The sequence below is a fragment of the Dromiciops gliroides genome, chromosome 4, assembly GCF_019393635.1.
Source record: "Dromiciops gliroides isolate mDroGli1 chromosome 4, mDroGli1.pri, whole genome shotgun sequence".
NCBI lineage: Eukaryota > Metazoa > Chordata > Mammalia > Microbiotheria > Microbiotheriidae > Dromiciops > Dromiciops gliroides.
Window position 1 is genome coordinate 163435247 of NC_057864.1, and position 17622 is coordinate 163452868.

Genomic DNA, 17622 nt, shown 5'->3' on the forward strand with positions numbered 1-17622 from the left:
CTGCATTTACCACATACCTTGGTCCTCTAGACAAGGAATAAGTAATGAAGACTTCCATCAATAGAGTTGGTGAACAAACTGAATATATACAAATCAGCAGGGGGATATGTAGTAGTTAATGAACTTATCAAATTACCCACAGTTATTTTTGAAATGTTATGTTGAAGGAGAATGTCAAGAGAAGACTGAGAGGAAATGCTTGACTTGGTGGGGTAGTAAGGGAGAGAAAGGAAATGTTACATTTATGGAGACACAAATCCACATTGTTTTTTGTTTTTTTGTCTTTTTGCAAGGCAATGGGGGTTAAGTGACTTGCCCAGGGTCACACAGCTAGTAAGTGTCAAGTGTCTGAGGCCGGATTTGAACTCAGGTCCTCCTGAATCCAGGGCCGGTCCTTTATCTACTGCGCCACCTAGCCGCCCCAACAAATCCACATTGAATAGACAACAAAACAGGAGTGAACGAACACAACTCCAGTAATGAAGGGAAAAGCAGTAAGGTGCCGTTATTAATACCAGACAAACCTTGCTTTTATTTCAAGCTTTTTATTAAACATGATACAACAAGAAAATCTCATATGAATATACAAGTTATCAGATCATTGGTACACAAAAATGCCAGAGGGAGAGAATTGCCAACCTGGAACCAAAACACTTCTGACTTTCTGTACCTGGTGGCCTCAGGGAGAGTCCCTATAAAAATCGGTCAACTCTACTCATCTGGAAAGTTTGTGCTGAGCTATGACACTCCCCATTTCTTGAATCTGGCCCACGGGAGAAAAGGATATTGGCACTAATGCATTAAATGCATGAAATGTCTGTGGTAGGAACCCTTAGGGAATGCTAAAGGCCCAACTGCATTTCAAAAGGCACATTCTAGATCAATTCAGGGGCACAGACCCAATCCTCCTTTTAGAACTGGTAAAAAGGCAGTCATACAGAATAAAGTATCCTGGGGAATATTTAGCAATCCTTAAAAATGGGGAGGGGGGGCCAGGGGGAGAGGGAGAATTAACCTGTTAACCTGGAAAAAGGTGAATATGATTTTAAATGGCCACCCATCAATGTGATCATATCCCTACCTATCTAATGAGACCTCTGGGGTCAGAACCAATAGAATCTTTTATTTGCCACCTCAGTCCAAGAGCTAAATGAGTCCAGAACAAATCTGTGAAGACCACTCACCAAGGGGTTTTACAAAGGAAGCAAAAACAACAGAAAAGGACCCAAAGAGAATGCTTGCATAGGAAAAGACATTTACAGTTCAACCTTCACAAACCACCCTCTACTCCCCAAAAGAAATCTAAAAGGACACTGGGACAAGAGTTTCAAGTAGCAACAAGCAAAAGAACTGGAGGTGAGAGTAGAGAGAAAATAAGATTTCAGCTGGCAATGTGATCCAAAGAGAAGAGAGGAGGGGATAGAAAGAGGAAAGGGGAGGGCTGGGAGAGAGATTATGGAGCATCATCTCAAAGCACTTTAAGGGCCATAGCTCCTTAATCCTTGCGAAGGAGGACACTGAACTGAAGCATCCCCTAGGGAGCAAGGAATGAACTTCAGGACCAGTTCCTGGCCCAGCATGCCACCTCCTTCTCCATGCAATGTGTGACAGAGATGGTAAACGAGGCCCAATGAATCCTGAAAGCCAGCCTTGACAAATCTCTTTTTCTTTCTACACACACACACACACACACACACACACACACACACACACACACACACACACACACACACACACAGAGGGATGGGGGGGGGGGAGAGAGCGCGAGAGAGCGAGAGCGAGCGCGTGTGCACGAGTGCAAAGGGAAGGAGCTCAATGAGCCTCTCCCAAAAACTTACTTCTGCGGCACAGGAAGAGGATAGGAAAGGATGATATCACATTTTGGATATTACCTGGTTCCTCTTCTGCCTATGACAGTATACCGGTGGGCCCTTCATGGTCCCTGGTTTGTGGCTGCCATAAGTAGTCAGTTGGTCAAGAATAAAATAAGCAAAACTCCATACAAAGGAGAGAATGCTTCAGTCAACACTGAAAAAAGGTCTTTGGATTGAAACTCTAGATAACAGCTCTGAACTCATTTAAAAATCAGCATTAGCCACCAAAATGTAAAGTATTAGTTTTATTAAAATGCAAATCAATCAACTAATCTGTCTTTCTAGTAACAGTTGAATTGCAGTATCCGTGTCAATTAAAATAGTTTCCAATTTATTCTTGGCTGGAAGGAGGGTGGTATTCGGAATTTTAAAACACCGGCCTCCCTTGGCTGAAAACCCCTTGCCTGTTCGGTATTTCACATTGGTCCCGACTTTTCATTCACTTTAATTAAGCATATCTGCTCCAAAGATTCTGGAACACCTATTTAGATCTCATTCTTCACCTGATAAAATTCGACAGCAACAAAAGGTCTGATCCCCTTAAGAAAGCAAGCCTGGTGTCACATAGAAATATTTAAGAGTTATTTACTTGCTGTTATAATATGCATTATCTGGGAGTCCTCAGGCCAAAAGGAAAGAATCATACATTATATTAAAAAAAGAGATCCCTTTTGAGTGATGCCTTATATTTCTGGAAATAGAGCAGCACCGAAAATTTTATGTTTCCTTGACAGTCAAACCCAAGAGGTGAATATCAAGGCAGGAAATACAAGTCACCAAGAAAAAGGGACCAATTAATTAGAGGTGGAAAAAACTTCTTCCCTCCTATTTGCCCCACCCTGTGCTCAGAAGACACACGTATATTAAAAAATAAGCTAGAAAAAAAAATAAGCTAGGATCCACATTACATTCAGTTCTGAATACATCTGGATTCCAGCCTCAGGGCAGTGTTGTATCAAGAGTCATTGGATACCAAAGCCAAAGGAACACAGGATTCCTAGAACAAGAAGAATCTGTAATTCTGTTTTGACATTTTCATCACCAAAACATTATTTTCCCAAACCACAATTCTGTATTTATGACAATTATACTTTGTGAGCTTGTGTAAGGGTCTCCTCTTAGACATCAAATGAAGACTTGGGCAGAGCAAAGGATGCAGCTGAGCACTTGGCGCCACGTGCTGCGCCATCCATATGCATGCATTACTTATGCACGATCATCTTCATTGTAGATTGACCACAGCAGGCCAATAAATCCCCCTTATGGGGATTTAATTTCCAGCTTTTGACCTTTGGATGAAAAACAAGTGAATCATCTGCTCCTGCTAGATTTACACCAGAGTTAACCTCAATAAAGTGTGTCATGAGTGGTGAGAAAGGAACAGGATTCTGAAAGAATCCTTACCAGCTACAGGGGGGAAAACAAAAAAAAATAAAGTCAAAGGATCAAAATTCAGCTGAAAATCCACCAATATTTCTGAGCTGCAAAAAAAGGTGGGCGTGACCATCAAGATTTCCTAGAGCTCCTTGGACTCAGGGCCCAGGGCCCAGGGCCCTGAAAAACCTCTGAACACAGGACAAGCAGCATTTTGCTCAGGCTTTCTTCTGTCTAGGGCGGTCTCATGTCATGCAGTCCCATGCATGTCTATTTCAACAGGCTCTTGCTTGAAAGAATGATTCCCAACCAATTACTGAACATTCCAGTAGGATACAGAGTCCTCCAACTGCTGACACTTTAGAAATATTTAAAAGTAGCGAAAGCCAACACCACTTCTCTGTGATCATCAAAGACATGAGGGATGGCTCTCTGGCCACACAAATCACTGAAGCAACTTAAAAGGGGGGAGTGGGGGATCCTTAATGTCCTGGAGGTATCAAACAGGTATTATGAGTGAGTGCATATTAAAGACACTTCTTCCTGAGGGGACAGTACTAGTTCCCTCACTAAATTCAGCCTTGGGTGTCAAGGAGGTGTCAACCATTTGCTTAGATGAGCAGTCAACATTGGGATATGGAGACAGCTTTTCCTTCTAGCCATCTCTTCAATTCTAGTAGAAAATACACATCCAGCTGGGGTGGGTGACCCTAATTCTGAGGGCCTTCTGCAGGTGTGCTGACTTTTCCAAAGAGTGATCGATAAAGCTCTGTCCTAAAAGACAAAACCAAAAGGGAAATATGAAAAAATGAATGCCAAATAACTTTTTCAAGGTTAAATCCAGAAGAAAAGAGATGAAATACTCTAATGTTCAACTGAAAATCCACCACCAAGCGCATTCCATGGTCATCCTTCTTTCATAAACACAGAGGCAGGAAAGGAGCCTCTAAGCCAGCCAACCACAGGCTGCACTGAAATCTGTCACTATTCCAGTGTGGCTGGGGACCCCGTCTCTAGGGAATGAGCTTTCTCTCAGTTTGCCCTTTACAGACGGGCTCTTCAAGTAAGAAAACAAAATTGAATATTTTAATAGGATGTATGAGACTGCCACACTCTAAGGAGGATTCAATCAGGAATGGGATGTGGGGGATATAATTTAGTTCTCATACATTTTCTTGGACTTGACGGTACTTGAAAAACAATGAAAATGACCCAGCAACAAGATTCCAATTAATATCACATATGCAGCTGTTCCAATAGGAGAATTGAGTTCCCCTTCTCCCTCCCCTTCCCTTCACCCCAATAAAAAAATTAGACTAGCTTATTTATTTCTAAAGGTTGGGTTTTGACATTTATACACACACACACACACACACACACACACACACACACACACACACACGGATCTTATGCACTAAAAATTAAAAGAGGTAACTTCTTATCTCTGCCCTAAGAATAACTGCATGTACATACAGTCACTGGGGGTGGGGGTGTCAAGAAAAGCCTAAAGAAAAAGGTAGCAAGGAAGTCAAGGCCATGTGCCTACAAGTCAATTGACATCTATGAAATGCAGACTTTGTACCAGGCACTAGGAACTCAAAGAAAGGCAAAAATGGGATCCCTGCCCTCAAGGAACTCCCATTCTATTGGGGGAAGACAATATGTACAGTTATACATTCGGAAAATTGTCAGGGCAAATGGAAGAGAAGCACAAGGCATGGAAGGTGCTGGGGAGGGTGGCAGAGGCAGTGCCGGGAAAGGTCTCCTGCAGGCATGCTCGAGGCTGGCCGGGGGCCAGCCAGTAAAAAGGCAGGAGGTGGGAGATGGAGTGTGGTGTGTGGGGAGTGATAAAAGAGGCCAGTGCTGTTGAATCCTAGACTATGTAGAGAAGAGTCAAGTGTAAGAAGCTGGCAAAAGCAGGAAAGGGTCAGGTCGTAAAGGGCTTTCAATGGCACACAGAGGATTTTCTATTTAATCCTTGGGACAAAAGGAAGTCACCAGACTGAATGAATGGATGTGGTTGTGGGGGCTGGAGAGAGTGGAGGTCAGAGAGCCTAAGAGTTCCCCAGCAGAGCTAAGCACACCATACAGCATCTAAAGCCTGGCCCACAGGAAAAACAATGTGGGTTCTTGCCCAATAAGGCCAGATGACGGACACCAGTATTTAACATAAAGGCCCGACAAATGTCTTGAATGAAAGAAGAACTGGGCTGAGAAAACAGTGTCATCCCTATGAAAATGGAACGGGTCAGTTTCATGGCCTAATCCCTATTCCCACTACATCTGGGCTCCTGAGCCTGTGAAGGCCCAGGACGGGTGAGCCACACTTCTTATTTAATATCTTATGTCTAGCTCTGAAAACCATTACAGCACCTGCTGTTTTTGTGTGGCAAGTCTTCAATGCGAGTTTCTTCAGGGGCGTTTGTAGCTCCCTATGGTGACTGTGGACAGGAATAGTGTCAACAATGAAAAATGTCATCTAGAAATCAAGTTACAAGAAAGAAAGAAACTTAAAGAAAAACAAGAAGCCTCTTCCAAAGTCCAGAAGATAATTAACCAGCCACAGCAATACCCTAAAGCTATCTACAGGAACACCGAAGGACTGTATCTGCAATAGCAGAGGGAGCATGTACGACCACAAAATTCTGAGTCCTTGAAGTTGGTGCAATCAAGGCAATGGTATTATGAGTCCAAGAATTGGATTCTAGCCTTGGCTCTTCCACTAATTAGCTGCGACCATGGGCTAGTCACAAGGCAGCTAAGTGGGACAGTCAGGAAGACTGAGTCCAAATCTGGTCTCAGATACTTCTTAGCTGTGTGACCCTGGGCAAGTCACTTAACCTCTGTGTGCATCAGGTTCCTCAACTGTAAAATGACCATAATAACAGCACCTATCTTGCAGGGTTGTTGCAACAGATGAGACAATAACTGTAAAGTGCTTATTAGCCCTAAGCACGCCGCTATAAATGCCTTTTCTCTTCCCTCCTTCACCCTCAGTGTAGTCCAGGATCAGTTCTAGTCACTTTTCTCTGTGCCTTAACTTCCCCATTTACAAAATGAGATTTGAACTAGATGACATTTAGGGTCCCCCTATGATTTATTCACTCCCCTTAAATTTAATCCCATTAATTTAAACACAAGAACTACTAACCCAAAGTGAAAGTCCCTTTGTATTTTTCCCAATTTGTGGATTTGTGTTCATATGGTCACTTCTCAATCTCCAAGGGGCTCAGCAAGGTTTATGTCCCACTCTGTCCCCCCCCCCACCCCCAATCCTAAGCTGACCATGCACAGCCCAGGGGAGAAAGAAGGGGACACTTCTTGACAACTTACATTCCTGCCCCACCCTGGCTAAGATGAAGGCTAATGGGAGTCAATGAATGCAAAGCACCTGGGTATGACCTCCCCTAACCTGGCTCCCCAGGAGGCCTCTGGCTCTGCCCTTGCTTTGACAGTCCTGTGCCCACTAGTTCACTTCCTCAATCCAAGAGGAAGGTCACAGACTGTACTGAGAGCTCTTCTAGGGGAACCACAGGGTCCTGGTCTTTTCTGCCTCCCTTTCAGGAGAATCTCTAGCCCTTAATTCCCACCTGGGAGAGAAGAAAATGAAAAGGGAAAGAGGGATTCACCAATTTACAGGACCAAAAGGTCTCGGCACCAGTGGCAAATCAGTGTAGACTCTATCGGACCCTTCAGTTCCATTTCCAGGCTTTTAAAATCAATCGTTTGCAACACATTTATGCATATGAGCACGTTTATATAGCAGGGAAGAGCAAAACATCTTCTAGTATTGATGACTAGGGGAGTTTGCATTGGCTTTGAAAGAATTTTTTCCCCCTCCAAGCACTCTGAGTTCTCAAGAATTCTTCCTTACCCATGTGTTACCCGATAAAAGACAAGACACATGAGATCTCTATGGAGTTACGTGAGCAGCCGAGCCTGGCTCCTAGTTTGAAATGCCTCTTTTTCCTACCTGCCCTTTCCTTGATCCATGAACTCACTGGTACAGGGGACTCCTGGTGAGGAAATTCCCTCTACCAATGAAGATCTGCAACTGCTCTGCAATTTACAGTCTTGGGTAGTAGCCTGGGGTAGTGGGAGGTTAAGTGCCTTGCAAAGATAGATGGCTTTTTCTAGACAATCATATATGAACTGCTGTCTATCCCATTTTTAAATTCAGAGGTTTCATCTCTGGCTGAATTTTCCATTCACTGAAGGAGTATACTGGAGCTGAGGAGAAAAATTCAGAATCATAAACTAGGGGGATGCTGAGTTTTCTGAGTTTTAGCAGACTCAGAGCTAGCCAGATTTACTTAGATTTAGAAAGACCTGGGATCCAGAGGCCAGTGCTCAGGACAAGGCATCAGTCAGTATGTAAAAGACAGTCCTACCCTTTGCAAAATAAAAGAACAGCAGCAGCAATAACCATCCAGCCCTCTTAGCAAAACAACTGCCAAGGAACCAAGAGTCAGGTTTTCTTCTACAGCACAGAAATTTTTTCCCCCTGCAGCATCTTCCCTCACCAGGACTTAGCCATGCAGAGAGCCAAACTATCAATCCTTCAGGTTAACCTTGTCTCCATCTGATTCTGCAGGCTAAGTGTATAGTTTAATACTCTTGGTCCTCCCCTTAAGGCTACGCATAATGAACTCAGAATAAAAAAAACACACACACACACAACATAATTCCTCCTACCAATCATATTAAGAATTGAGATCTGAGTCACTGAGCTGAAATGTATTCCCGCCCTTTGTCCCCCGCCCCCACCCCCACCCCCCACTCAGCTTCCACTGCCAGTGGGAATGTCCGCTGGAGGAAAGGTGACTTTTAGCACCTTAGAGTACACTGCTATTAGTACCATGCAGAAGAATAACCTACATAGAGTAATTAACAGAACCTACACCTGAGGTAGAGAGAGGCAGAAGGTCGATAGCAGGGGCTCTTCCTTGAATTAAAATTTAACTTACCCTTTATTGCAACCTACAAAAGCAAGTAATGAGCACTAACATTTTTATTTCTTTTAAACTGTCATTTAGGCTGTAGAGGGGATAATTACCTATCTCGACTGTAGTAAGGTTTTATAACCCTTAGTGAGGCATTTTCTAATTTAATATTTTTACTATATTATCATAAAACCTGTTTCTGGAAAAAATGGTCATGGATTAGCAGCCATTTTCCATAAAATGTGTGTATGTGTGTATTAGAATCTGGGCTTTAATTATTTATTATGCAATTCTTCTGACCACGCAAAAAAAAAAGTACAAGCTGCACAAGCCCGTACAATGCGATCAATTGTACTTAGCAGTGGGTACATTTTAAACATTACTGAACAAGGCAGGGCAAATGCCCATCATCTTAAGGCAGATGGTCAGTCGGGGCGTACGTCCACACACATGCAAACATCCCAGCTCCCATTCTTCACATGCACACTGATCATGGGACTCAAACGCTGACAGTTGTAGCTCATGATGGTTGTAGGACAAATAGCACAACAGGGGCACATGAAACCTGCAAATGATCTTGGTTGGCTCTCCATTTCCAAAGCTTCAGCCTGCAGAAGTAACCTGGAGCCCGATTCCTGAATGAAGGGACTGTATGCACCTCCATCCTCCCCACCCCCCACCTCATTCCCAAACACTATTTTCCTCCCCACTGATGTCTGTAACACTATGGATGCCATCAAGTGCTGCCCCCAAATGCACACAGTGGTAGGAAATGTGGGCAGAAAGCAATCATTCCCCGCTGCTCTGTCCTACCCTATCACCCCAAAGTCATTTTCCCCAGGAAAGAATGTCACTTTCCAAGATCTGAGGCCGGTTCTTTGAAATCTACTGGCATAGAGATTCTTCCGAGCAAACCCTGTCATTTACTTGATTAAAATAAGACACTGCACTTGCTGCACTGGATTAATTTATACATGTTGATTTGTTGCTCAGAAAACATGTCCTTGGCTTGTTTCATGTGTGTGCTTTGTCTCTCTAAATAGACTGTCAAGTCCCCAAGGGTGCAGGTGGTGCCTTCTTCTTTTGCACCTCCCACCCTCTCCCCAACAGCGCTGAAGACCTGGCTCTGCACACAGTAGTCCTGTTGTAAACGTTGGGGACTGACGACACTGGTGCTTAGAAAATACACAACTGAGAATCAAAGGAGCTGAACACAGCACTCAAGCAGCAAGAGGGAGTCTGGGATTCTCAAGCTGGGCAGACAGGATCTGGCCAAAGTCTTGGCCAAACCAGTGGTAAGGAGGATGGATGGGCCACCACCACAGAAACCTAAGAAATGAAGTCCATATCCAGACTGCTTCCCTGAAGGATACCTCAGCTTTCCTGCCTGTAAGAGTAATTGAATGAGAAGAATGATCTCAACATAGTAGGGATGCTTAGTGTGTACTGTAATGTCACTGATGCTCATCTCCTGGGGGGGGGGGGGGGAGAGGTGCCTACCTTTTAAAATCAAATGATAAATTTAGTGAAACTGTCTGATCTGGCGTGGGACCCAGAGGTGCCTAAAGATCAACACGAGTCAACACAAAGGTTAGGATTATGCCAGTTTTACACAAGGTACAGGAACTATTCTCAGGGCACAAGGTGGCAGCCTCCAGCTACCTCTGGAGACATGCCCCTTCCCTGGACCTTCCGTTTGTTCTCAAACTACTCAGGATTAGCTCCTCTAAGCCCAGTCCATTTCACTTAGTGTCCACAGGGACAAGTTCATGACTTCCTATGCATGAGGCAGATGGTGAAGAGAGGTATCTGAAACTCCCTCCAAAGGGGAACATCTTGATCCAAATGACAGCAGGCAGCAGCCCAGAATGCTTTACAGGGAGGTGGATAGAGGATGACTCACCCATCCTTTATCATCATGAATATGGGAACAGATAGATACTGAAAATTCAGAAAGAAATACATACAATTATCTGGATGAGAGGGGAAGGGCAAAGGAAGTGGGGAAAGAGAAGGGAACAGGGGTGGGGGGGGGGGAGAAGGGAGAGGGGAGACATAGTTTTCCTAAGGAATAAGTGTCCCAATGTCAGGCTTTTAAAAACATTTAATTAGAGTAAACACTGGCACTCCCGTGAGACAGAGGAGTAACTATTAGAAAGGAAAGTGTTTTGAAGCCTCAACACAACTATCTATAAAGGAACACAGTCCTCTTTAGTAATTCTCCAATTTCAATCCCTAGTAGAAGCAAATTAACACAGCAACTGAGAATACTGTGTTTTTAAGTGAGGAAAGAGTGAGCCTCTGTTCACTCTACCACCCTTCTCACAATGACTGCAGAACACACCAGGGGCACATGCTCTCAGTCGGCCACACGATGGCAGTGCGTGATGCATTTCCACCAAAGCCAGGCCACCCCGGCCACTCCGAGCAAACCGGAGCCCATAAATTACCTAGTGTGACAGCTCTCATCACCAGCCTCCCTAGTGCTTGAAGGAGACTTGAGAAGGGCTGTTTCAATTCGCTCTTTTGGTCAGGTCAAAACTAGGTCCTTCAAGCCCCTGCAAATGCTTTTAGCCCTGCAGCTTTAAATTACAGATGCTGACATGTGACCTCCGGCCTGTCTCCTAAAGATCAGACACAAGATTTATAAATTTTTAAGAAGCAAGTTCAGACCCCAAACAAAGGAGGCTGGAGATGACGAAGGGGAAAATCGGTAGGGGAGTGAGCAAATAGATATGGATAGGAACAATAGTTTATAAATATTTCTTCCCCCAATCCTATACCTCCATTAACCTCAAAGCGGTCCCAAATTGCCACCTTCATGGCAATCCCACTTCATAAGCTACAGACCTCCTTCTTGGCTACATCCTTCTCCAGTCACACTTCCAACACAGAAATGCAGCCCCAAAAAGCCAGTGAGGATTCCATTCTAACTTCCATCTGGATTGCTTACCGAAGACTGGATGTGCACCCACGGAAGGAGGACTATGGTACTTGCAGCCCTATCTTTCCTGCCACCAGGTTCACATTCTCTGCACTCAGAAGACAATTGCTAAAGAAAAAGAAATTGCCTCCTTCAGATTTCAGAAAAGGGGAGAGAAACACTCTTTAGACAAAATGGACCTCTCCTCCTTTCCTGTGCATTAATATTCCATATTCCTAAGAAGATTTCCACTTTCACAGTTTGACTGTTTTAACAGATTTGATGCGAGTAAAGACAAATTGCCTCACAAAGGAAAGATGACAAATCATCTCGCTGCTTTTAACAGGGTTTTCTCTTTATTTTTATTTATTTTTATTTCGTGGCTGAGCTGCAGAGCTCCCCACCTTGCTGGAGATGTTTAATATTAACTAATGTCAAGCCACCACGATTCTAGGCAATAGAGTTGGTCCGTGTTGTGTTTACGGTTTTGTGACTGCCAGCTTCGGGAAGATGAAGCTTCTTGTTCAAACACTGGCCCCTCTAACAGCTCCTGTTAAAAGCCAAGGGATGCTTCACTGCTTAGATGTGAATCACTTCCTCCAACTGAACTGGAGGTGAGACAGGACACCAAAGTGACATTAGAATCCACATCATGAGCACTGCACAGTGACCCTGTACATTGGAGGGGGCAGCTCAGTTGAGCATCTCTTACTTGCATTTAACACCTATCTCTGAGGGCCTAAACATCTCTAATTCAAGGAGCAGTGTTTGTTGCTATCTGGCAGTCAAACAAGGAAGGCACCCTGCTAATACTACTGAGAGTGAACGAGGGGAAGCATGGGCCCTCAACCCACTTGAAGATAGGGTACGCTAAGTAATGCAACTTCTGAGATAAGCACACAGAAAAGATATGCCACGCAGCTTCAATCCCTGCACCTCAATGCCCAGGCTGGGCTCTTATGTTCCATGGCATCCGAGTTCAGGAGAGAGCCATCCTCTCTTGTAGAGCAAAGGCAATGAAAGTAATAGGGCACCTTTGGGTACTCTGTGGCTGAAAAGCATGTGAACCAAAACAGGAGCCGGGAAGAGGGAAGGATTCTAAGCCCTCTAGGAAACTATTCTTAGGAACCACAACCTATATGCAAGCAATTTACTTCAGTCTCTGCTCCACCCTCCTGCCAAGAAGCTGTTCTTTCTGTCACTACTTCAAGCTTGCCCTCTTCTCCTGCACTTCAAAATGTTAACTCAAGACGACTAATACTACCAGGTGCTACAGACCACAGAACACTGCCCAACTGCTTTGGAGGTCATCACAGCCCAGAGTCACTTATAATACCCCTATTATACAAGTAAGTAATGCTATATTCATTTAAGTACCGAAAGACCGAAGCAGAGAGCTTTGCAGACTGGCCCAACAAACCTGTCTGACTCTGGGGTGCTGCTGACACCACCACCACCACCACCACCCCAGCCTTAGGCTGCTATCTCAATTGCATCATCACCACTCTGGGTTTCTGTGGCTCTTCACTCTCAGTAGACACAAGATTGTTTTATAGCTATTACTCATTTAACCTCGATGTGCTATCAGCAGCATCCATGAGCCAAACAGCAGTGTTAGGCACTGTGATCACTCGGATGAAGCCGTGCCTGCTCTCAAGGAGCTCACTATCTATTGTGAGGAGAACTAAGTATAGGCAGTTCTGCTGTAACACTTGCACTAAAAACCCAATCAATATATTAAGGAACATTTTTGAGCACGGGAATTTTGCATCTTCTGATGCACAATTTCATCAAGGAAAACTGCACCATGGTGGTAGGTGGGGGAACTGTGAGAAGAGGAGGTGCCTGGCTTCAACTAGGAGAAAGTGCTACAGCGGTCACTCATCTTCCTTGACTGGGCTGGCATGGGGTGAGGGGGCAGGGCTGAGGGGCATGCTGACCCAGGCTGCAGTGAGAGCTACTAAGAGGTAGTAACAGGAAGATCCCCAAAGTGTCTCCACTTCCCCAGAACAGATACTATGATGACTCAGCTGTGCATCAGGGGTTAACCTGTACAGATAGATTGTGGGGGAGAGATGCAAACTCAGGATGCAGTGAGAGCTATTCACTAGGGAGCAGGTGACCTGTAGAGATCATGGAAGGGAAGACAGGGAGACTCTCAACATGCCACTCATGCCTCCCCAGAATAGACACCATGCATTTTCGGAGTGGGAGGGGCACCAACCCAGGAAGTAGTGAGTTATTTCAGGAGGAACATAACATTCAACAAGATTGAGAGGTGGGGGCCTAAAGAGGCAGGCACTAAACAGAACAGGGAGAATGACCCTGAACAGGACCCCACACTACCCAACCCCAGAATACACACGACAATGACCAGACCCATTTGACCCTTACAACGTGCCCAAGAAAAAGCCCAGCTGAGATTAGCAGCTCTGTGGAAATGGATTTGGCACTTGGGGTGGGGCGAGGGGGCAATACCCTGAGGGACTCACAGAAGAGGTAGGATCAAAGGTCTCCTGTTCTGAACACAGGGTGATCTCCTCCAACCCTCATGGGGCAGGGGCTGATAACATCTGAGACCCAGTGGATGGTAGCTCCTCCTTTATGGTTGCAGTGGCTTCGCCTGGGTAACTGTTCTAGCATTGTTCCCCTAACCTCATTTTCCAGTAAGTCCTATTTTCATTGCATGAGATGGTGTAAGTATTCTGAGGTGATTTTCAGGAACATATATATTTAGTTCCAGCCCAACAGCCTGTCTATACAAAAACAATACAAGGAGATTAAGGAGGGCTCAGCTGAGGGGATCAGGACAGGTTGGTTTCCTGTGCAAGGTGGTGCCTGAGGTGAGATTCTAAGGGGTGGAAGTGTGTGTGTGTGTGTGTGTGTGGGGGGGGGCATTCCAGGCAGGATTGGCTTCTGTGTAGCCTGAAGCAGAAGGAAAACACTGAAGGCAAAAGATGGAGGCTCAAGTTCCAATTGTGCTACTTATGAGCTGGAAGAGCTGGAGAGAATCACTTAACCATTTTGTGCTGCAGGTTCCTTATCTGTGCAAGAGGGGGCTTAGAAGAGAGCTCAACTAAGTCCCTTCTAGACCTAAATCCTGTGATCCTAACATCTCTAAGGTCCATTACACTGAGAAAACCTTATGATACTGACAGGAGGGATTCCTATAAAAGAATCTACAAGAAAATGTTCTGTTTTTTCTGTATGAATCTTCTAATGGGGCTGGGGGCAGGGTGGGGGAAGGAGAAGGAGGAAAAATGAGGGTGACATCAGCACAAGTGGCCCATCAGTAGACATATTCAATCCCTGCACATAGTTGTCATGCCCTACAAGCCTGCCAATCCTCTTTTTGCCATGCCCTCTAGTTCACCCTTCTGGAGAACCAATTCTTTAGGAAGGGAAGAGGAGACCTCAGGCCCTGCCTTTGCTAATGCTCCCGGCAATACTCAGCTGAGACTCTACTAGCACTGCTGCTACTACTCTAGCTATTGGATTATTTTGGCTGCTGGGTGGCACAATCATGTTCTGGCCCTCATTCCCTTTTTTTTTCCGGGGCAATGGGGGTTAAGTGACTTGCCCAGCATCACACAGCTATTTAAGTGTCAAGGGTCTGAGGCTGGATTTGAACTCAGGTCCTCCTGAATCCAGGGCTGGTGCTTTATCCACTGAGCTACCTAGCTACCCCCACCTCATTCCCTCTTGTGGAAGTCAATTCCTACCCAGTCTGTATTCACTAACTATTCACTCAAGCCAAGAATCTTGTTACCTCGGCCAATGATATGAAATGCTTTAAAAAATCTGATTCTCAAGTATATAATGAGCAGTTTGCATTTCCTTCACCTGAGAACTGATTGAGCTTTGTTCCATACACTATGTTCCCTCCCTGCAGGCTCAGGATCTGGGATGGAGATGGGGGAGTGTTGCTGAGTGCATGTAAGAGAAAATGTGTATTGATTTCTTCTTCCTTATAAAGAAGCAGGGAGCCCTGAAGCCAGGCAGGACAAGTGGTCGTCTTTGCAGCATTTCAGATTCCACACAGCAAGAGACCCAGGCTAAAAAGGTTCAACCCACACCATCTAAGAAGCCCACAGCAGAGCAGGGGCATAGGAATGATACTCCATGGGGATCATTACTATGGATCCTTCATGATGGATCTCTCTAATACAAGTGTGGCCCATGAACTCTTCAGCTGTCTCTGATCAAAGCTTTCAGTTCTATTTACCTTTTAAGCAAAGGTGCCCAGAGGGTAAAAGGAGTTAATGTTTATAAAATGTTCTGCTCCCCAGAGGAAGACCAAGGTGTGGTCAGAACTCATTCTGGACCTCATTTCCAGGACAGTCAAGAATAGCACCCCAGTGAAAACATTGGTTTTTTTCTTGCAATTTGCACTCAAAGAGACAATAACCTTCTGGCCTAATACTTAACATCACCACCCAAAATAACCAAAGGTCACACCTAACATGGACTATGTACCTTGTCTCAGGAAAAGACAGAATCCAAACTACTGCTTTCTAACAGCCCTGTAATTGAGAGATCAACCCATGTGATGCTGCAGTGGGGCCTCACAAGCTTTATGTCTTTCACTTTGTTTCTTCTGGAAATGGGCCACCAGAAATTCAATCAGTTATGAACATCAAAGAAGAGAGGGCCAGGGGACAACATAAAATGTAGTTGGTACAAGTGTTTACTTCTTCTTAATCATCTGTGCAAATTTATTTGCACAGATTTCACCTAAGTACAAATTGGTCAAGAATCTCAAGGATCCCCAGAGGAAGGAGAGTATGTAAGCAAAGGACTTGGACCCAAATGACTCTAGTCACCCCTTCTTATTGTGCTCCTTATGTGGCTCTGGCCAAGGGTCTCTGTCAGCTCTTTGGGTTTCTGACCAGCCCTCTGTAAAACAGGACAAGAGAGAAACCTCCACCCACGTTAAGGGAATCAATGTACAAATGAATTTCTTGACACATCATACAAACTAAAACAAATTTAAAGCTTGGGACTTTTAAATAAAACTTTAAAAAGTAGGCCTAGAAGTAATTTTTAAAAAATTCTAAAGGAATCTGCATGTTGGCTGTGGGCATAAACTTGCAGTCTCTTGTGCCTGTGCCACAGGTAAAAAAGGCCTGGAGCAGATAGGTCACAGTTTTGAAGGGCTCACAAAATATCTATTTTGGGACCAGACAAACTGTGGTATATGAATGTAATATAATATTCCTGCACTGTAAGAAACGATGGCTATGAAATAGGGATGTCTGGGAAGAGTTATATGGGGGTGGGAGGTGGGTAGGGGAGTTAAGTATTTAATATAGTCCCCAACACGTTCTAAGCACTATGCTAGGGAAGTGCCTGACAAATATCTCATTTTTAGTAAATTGGAACAAAAAGCCAGGAAAAGAACAAGCACAATGACTGATACAGTGTGAATGGGGGAGGGAAAGGAAACTCAATGCTTTCCCCCCCAAATGCTAATTATAAGGACCAAGGCTAGTCCTGAAGTAAGAAGAGAAAATGGATCCCCTTCCATAGAGAGGTGAGAGGCTATGGGAGTGAAACATCACATTCCCTACCAGACGCAGCAGTTGTTTTTGTTTTTCACTTCCATTTCTCATCTTTGTTATGGGGAATGGTTCCCTGGATGGAGGAAGAGGAGGCGGCATATACATCTTTTTTGGGGGGGGGGGTGGGGGTGGGGTGGGGCAATTGGGGTTAAGTGACTTGCCCAGGGTCACACAGCTAGTAAGTGTTAAGTGTCTGAGGCCAGATTTGAACTCAGGTACTTCTGACTCCAAGGGCCGGTGCTCTATCCACTGCACCACCTAGCTGCCCCGAGGCATCTACATCTTTGGAACAAAAGAAAGTATACAAGCAGGAGAGAGCAATAAAAATTTAGTTTTTAAAAAATACCCACTTCATTCTTAAAAACTAGGCATTATTCCCATTCTATGGAGTAGGAAACTTAGTTGTAGAGAGAAGACACGACTCAGGATCGTAGGAGTTCTCTATCTTGAAGGTCATTTATTCTAACCCCTTATTTTATAGGTGAGGAAACAGGGCCAGAAATAGGACTTAACTCACAGCAGACATTTAATAAATGCTTGTTGAAGCCCAGGACTGGCCAAGGTCACCCAGGTAGTTAAATGACCAGGACTGTAACCCAGATCCTTTGATCCAAATCCAATGTTCTCTCCACCTCGCCACAATGTCTCCACTTGCTCTTGGTCACATAGCAAGTTACTGACAAGACATGATCAGTACGCGAGATTCCTGAACTGCTACTATTCAAGTAATCACAGAATGCCGACCTCCACTGGAGAAGGCTGTAACATCCTATGTAAATAAGATACATGCCACTGAAATGATAAATAATAAGGCCAGATGCAACTGGAATTCAAACTATATGATTTCAAATTTAAGGGCATAGAAACTGGATGACACCTAATATTGTGTAAGATGATAGCTTGAAATAGAAGCCTCCTCAGCATGAGCCTTACAAAGTTGATGATAT

General features: G+C 44.5%; 1 protein-coding gene across 1 annotated transcript in view; it reads right to left on the minus strand.

Annotated features, from left to right (window-relative positions):
- Nucleotides 1-542: 542 nt before the first annotated feature.
- The window catches only part of AATF (apoptosis antagonizing transcription factor), a 120569-nt gene continuing 103489 nt past the window's right edge, over nt 543-17622 (minus strand). Inside the window, exon 12 of the mRNA XM_044002797.1 lies at nt 543-4022. Within this exon, the coding sequence (XP_043858732.1) occupies nt 3959-4022 (64 nt within the window). The 3' untranslated portion in view covers nt 543-3958. The remainder of the gene's footprint in view (nt 4023-17622) is intronic.